Raw genomic sequence first — 5,961 nt, forward strand, 5'->3', positions numbered from 1 at the left:
TTAATTTGAATTTAATTCATCTAAAATCAACGACACCTAACAACACTTATACTTCCTGAAAAACTGTTTGAAGACAAGATTGTTGTTCTAAACAAACTCTTTCCATTGATTCTCCTGTTTGAGATGTGTATGCACATAATTGAATATTGATAATATATTCTGGAGCTGCTAGCTGGGTCTCCATTTCCCTTCAAAAACTGAACCAAATCAACCTCTGCAGAGGCTTCATATTTGCCGGGAATTCTTCTTCTGTTTTCTTTTTGGAGGTGGAAGCTTCCCTCATTAGATGAGAAAACAGAATTCTATTCTGATTCACCTTGGGGGTAAAGGCAAGTAAGGTTGCAATAGGACCCCGTCAAGCTTGTAGTGCAACAATGGGCCTATACTATACTCTAATATAACCAGGCCTTTCTGTTATTATATAGGTCTGGTTGTACCACCCTATACTAATAACTGTACTAGTATTGGCTCTTGCTGAAATTGGCCCGTATAGTATTTTGTGGTTTTTCTCTGTAACAAAAAATACAGGTATAGTAACATTTTTTGCCCCTGGTTACCACAATAACGCACTTAAACAGGTGTAAACGTAAGTCAATGACATGTGGGCTCCTGATGATTGTACAGGCAAACCATGCCACCTACCTGGTCCTTGCGGCAATAGCAAGGGCTTATTTAGGAACACCAGGTAGGTATTGTTCGGTTGAGAGATTGTTCTCTGTGGCTGCAGACGTGGTTGTCTGTTCCTTTCAACCACTTCAAAATCCTTTAGCAGCCTTATGTGGCTTTGTGAGGATTTTTCCCTCTCAGGGGACTTGGCTGAGGCCGGAAAGGCCTTGGGTGCTCTGATCCCCAAGCCCAAGAAATAGATAGATTTTCATCCCTACTGAGTAGTGGTACTGGCCACATCTGGCCAGTATAGTATTGAGATTTTTTTTATTTCTTCCTTCATTTGGATATAGTATTTTCAAAAAAAAAAAAAAAAACCTCATGTAATTGGATATAGTATTGAAAATTCATTACGGGAAATGGAAAGAACAGTACTGTTATTGGACCAAAAAAAATACAATAACTATTACTATACTATACCAATATCTGTATAGTAAAGGCCCATTGTTGCTAGACACATTTGTGTAAAAGCCTGTGAAATTTTTACTCTGAAACCAGTTTAGCTCTTGTTTTTATGGGGGAACCCCAGTTTTTGAAACCACCTTATATTATGTCAGTTCATATGTTTTTTTTTCTTGAAATTTGGCAAAGCAGATTTGAAACAAGCTGAGCAAGTAACATTTTTACACAGTTTTGGAACTTGGGATTGCTTTTTTCATTGTGGTAGGGAAGGACATTTCTTTTGCTGTAAACTTCTGGTTTATGACTTGGTGAGGAGGAGATTCAAAAAATAGAAGCCAAAAATAGCAGGTCTAGGTTGGTTAGTGGAGGTTGCTGTTCATTGGATGCAAGCAAAATTATGCTCATGATGTTGTGCATCCAAATTTGAAACATCATAGGTAAGTATGTCATTTTATTCTTTCAATCAAGAAACTGGATTGAAATGCGCTACATCAGTATATTCCAGAAAAAAAACTCAATAATACATGTTTTGAAACCAATTTCACAGGTTTTTAGTAAGTACTTATCAAAAAATTGCCTTTTGAAACAATTTACATACTAGGGCTGTCTAGACGTAGGTGCTTGCCGTGGTCCTGTTGCAATTCTGTCAACTCTGGGCGAAAATTTTGATCAGCCTGATGGATCCTTTGCTTGCATCTCAGTTCACAGGCCTTTGACTCAGCCGAAGTGTACTCAGTGAGCAAGTCTTGTCTGCTCCGCTAGGCAGCACTTTTCAAAAGACTGCGCTTGCAATTGATTGAATATGCAAACCCATCAGCCCCTCAGTTGCTTGAAAAGCGGGACCCCAAGCCAAGTCAACAGCTCTATTCAATGGGCTAATTTAATAGCACTGTTTTTCTTGCATTTTTAATCATTATCTTGCAATGTTTTTCAACCTTGTCATGAGATTGACCTGAATGATGTTTGAAAATCTTATGATAAAATGTGTAGTGTTACAGCTGACACGTAAACTGGCCTGACATGGGCACCTGCAGGGTTGATGGCTGGTGCACCAGAAAAATCCTGCTGGAACCATGGACCGCAGAAAGCTTTCTGCAACCTGCGGGTTGTGACTTATAGACATCTGTTGAGACCACCGGAGTCTGACCCTTTTGATACGCACGATCAGCAGCTTGGATAGATATGTACCCAAACAACACTGTGGTGTGGGGATTGAACCGAGCGATGTCTCTAAAACGGTTGCCAGAACGCAGCACTTCTGAACTGCCACGAAATATGGTGCTTCCCAGCGTCAACTTGTTCGTGATCGTCACAGGGCGTGTTCTACATGTATTACCGCGGCGGTTGCCAGGCACATGGTGTGTCGTCGGGGCTGCGTAGATGTTTACGTAGAAGGTCGATTTGTTACATCTTTCGACCCCATGAGGTGATTGCTTGTTGAGGGAGCCGCGGTGATCTAAAGGGGTGGTCGGGGGGGATTGTAGGCTGTTTTTTTATGTATGTATTTATGTATTTGCCGGCATGTGAGCACCAGGCCGAGTTTTATGGGTTTACACATGTCAGCCCTCTCTAAGCCGATAGCTGCATGCGTCTTTAAAACGGTCACATGAGTCTCCGCTGCTGCTCTCGCCGCTCGGTCAGGCTCAGTCTGCCCTGTTGACCACCCCCCAGCTCACGCCAACTTCCCAGCACACACCCCGCACTACCACCCCCCATCCAGCATCGGAGATGTCTTCTGCTCTCTCAGAGATCCAAGCCCACCACCAGCCAGCCACCAAGCAGCGATGGTGGAAAGTGCCACTCTTCAACCACAGACACCACGCCGACTCTCCAAGCCACCACCCGCCACCAACCGCAGACCAATACTCCTCCTCAAGGACCCTCCCTCACCAGCACCACCACCACCAGCAGCAGAACCAGCCCAACAAGATATTTGGGTGCAAACTAGAGGACTCCTTGCAGTCAGCCTCAGTCGCCATCTCGATGATCGGGGCGGATAAGAAGGCATACATCTACGGCTTCATCCCAGTCGTCGTCGCAAAGTGTGGCCTGTATCTCAAGGAGAAGGGCACCGAGGTAGAAGGCATCTTCAGGATCTCAGGCTCAACTAAACGAATGAAAGAACTCCAGGCTATCTTCGAGGAAACCCCGTTCTATGGAAAAGATCTCGACTGGAGATCATCCCACTCCTCTCTCAACCAAAATCCGCTCCAACCCCCTCAGATTGACAACGATAACCATTCATTAGATGACTTCCAGAAACCTTATTTCTCGATACACGATGCTGCCAACGTACTCAGGCGATATCTGATGTGTCTCCCCGTGGGTATCCTGATCTCTGGGTTGCTTCTTCCATCTTGGTTTGGATCATCAAACTGACCTATCTGCTTTCACACACATATTATCATCCAGGAGCCCCTGATATCCCAACCCATGTATGAGGACCTAAAAGGAGTTTTGGCGAAGTTCGAAGGGGATCAACCAAAACAAATCAAACTGTTCAAATCTCTAATCTCAACCCTCAGTCCATCCGGGCAATATCTCCTACTCTATCTCTTAGATCTCCTAGCGGTCTTTGCCAACCGATGTGACAAAAATCTGATGACGGCGAACAACCTGGCAGTAGTCTTTCAACCTGCACTCTGTCCAGCCAACCCGACGACGACCGACAAACTCAATAAGATCATCTATGCCCAACGTCAACCCCCACCACCCCCCACAGCATCCGGCGAACCACAACCACAATCAGCTATCCAACAGGAGTCATTACTCGAACAAGAATCGATAATGAAGGAAGTCAAACAAGCTCAGGCAGTACTCGAGTTCATGATCCTCAACCAAAACCACTTCGTCATCGGTCTTCGGCCCCAGACCAAGCCCACCAATCCGCGCCACTCGATCCTAGGAGGCTTAGGAAACGAGAAGACTTCACACGTCAGTCAAGTGTCATGACATTAGATATTCTCCCAAGGGGAAAAAAAAAGAAAGAAAGAAAGAAAGAAAGAAAGAAAAGAAAAATTAGAAGCTGGCAGGAGAGAGACAGAAGCAGCTGATCTCACGTTCGAAAATCATCCTGCCAGGATAGATCAAGTGTTCATATCTGGGCGAGTGACGACGAGCGATCGCCATCCCATCCTCCCTCGACCCCCCGACCGACGAGTTGCCAGAGCCGGCCCCACTCGAAAGACCCGCTCATCGGCCTCCGGACCAGCGACATCAAACGCAGCCACACCCTGCCCAGCAACAATCCGAGCCCGAAACCCAACAAGAAGTGGAGCCAGTTGATGGACCAGGCCGTCGGCAGCCGTCAGTCCCCTCCTTCCTTCCCCTCCTCCACCCTCCCTCCTTCCTTAGCTCAAACATTCTCGTCCTCCGTCTCTCAGCCGTCCCATCTCATTCGGATCAGCCCCCACCCCAGTACGACCCTCCTCAAAACACAGACAGACCTATGGCCGTGACTTCGTGACCCAGACACCTGCCCTCATCGGCCGGGCTATCCGACCTCTGTCGATACTTCTCCCCCAATCATTTCCAATCTTCCTTGCCGTCGTTTTTCTACATCCTATTCTCTCCATAAATCTAATAACCATTAATGCCCCATTACACGTACACTTGATGTTACTGTTCTGATGAGCTGCTGCTACTACTACTACTACATACTCCCGAAGAATATGTGCGTTTCATGATGCCATCCGCACCAACTCGTCTGACTTTTTCTCTTTCGTGCAGTATCACTCTGGCGGGACATGTCTAGTGATGTATTACTATCCTTATTTCATCTTTCACTCGCATCGGGATGTATCGGAAAGCCCTATCCATCACCTGGGGTCTTCGCACTCAGCCTCGTCACCCCCCACAACTGCCTCTTTCTTCTTTCTCAGTGCTGGGTTTCTGACACCGTCTCTCTCCATCCCTGGTTCCTGCCCTCCTGTTTCTCGTTCTTTGGCGTTGGTATTGATTTCTCGTTCATGATACTGCTTCCCTTGATCTTCTCTTTTTGTTGTTATATCTCTCACCCTATTCCTTAAATGATATGATATATATAAGGAACATGCCTCTCCTCTCCTCGTACTATATTCATGTTGTTCTTATAGTTGTCTCTTTCCTCCTAACTTATTATCATGATAAAAAATCGTGCATATTTATTTACACACATTGTTCAAGCTTTCAAAATCTAGGATTGTTGTTCATGTGCGCAAACTATGTATCTCTCTCCATCCAACAGACTTGCCCCTGACAGCTGCTGGCCACGAGACCCCAAATGGCAAAGATCAACAACGTGCCTATGGATTTTGCTGTGGTGCATGCATGGTCTTTGTCCCAAGAGGCAGACCTGCTGAATTTGAACCCCAGCACCTTCCTCCCTCTGTGGCTCCTGAGAGAGGCTCATTAAATCGGGTTCGGGGAGATTGCGTTGGAGGCCACTGAACTTCTGACAACAGCCAGTGACGTCATCCTGGGCATCTCCCTACGTACAACATGAACAGATCCTGGTGCAGGCTGTTTTGTTTTTTATGGCAGTTTTTCCAGGCTGTGCCGAGGCCTGCCGGCAGAGTCCAGCACACGGTGAGCCGATGATCGAAGTGTTCGGCCGTTGCGGGGCAAAGGCGAAAGTTGAAAGCTTGTCTTGCTCGACCAGCCCAGCTTCGGTCAGACCGTGGCGACCGAGATAAGCTTCATTGCATCCCCCCTTTGTCCCTTCATCTGCTTCCTGCTATCCTCGATACCGATACTTCAGCCAGCCTCGGTTGCTCGGGAGACCACGCATTCATTGGACGACCAGTGCCAGCTCGATGGGCGAGCCGATCATCAAAGTGCGCACACATCTATATATCTCTGTCGTGGTTTGGGGAGCTTGTATGAGGTGCATACCCACGCTTATTGTTTACGCAG

The 5,961-nt window shown here is 46.5% G+C and overlaps 1 protein-coding gene across 1 annotated transcript; it reads left to right on the forward strand.

Moving 5' to 3' along the window:
- Positions 1 to 2,796: 2,796 nt before the first annotated feature.
- PtA15_8A461 (uncharacterized protein) lies at positions 2,797 to 4,534 on the forward strand (the record flags this gene model as incomplete). The annotated part of the gene is made up of 4 exons (XM_053171894.1): positions 2,797 to 3,390; positions 3,481 to 4,002; positions 4,149 to 4,374; positions 4,452 to 4,534. 4 exons carry the CDS (start codon positions 2,797 to 2,799, stop codon positions 4,532 to 4,534), a joined length of 1,425 nt encoding a protein of 474 aa, XP_053023112.1.
- Between the last annotated feature and the right edge of the window lie 1,427 nt (positions 4,535 to 5,961).

Source organism: Puccinia triticina, chromosome 8A (genome assembly GCF_026914185.1).
Source record: "Puccinia triticina chromosome 8A, complete sequence".
Classification (NCBI taxonomy): Eukaryota; Fungi; Basidiomycota; class Pucciniomycetes; order Pucciniales; family Pucciniaceae; genus Puccinia; species Puccinia triticina.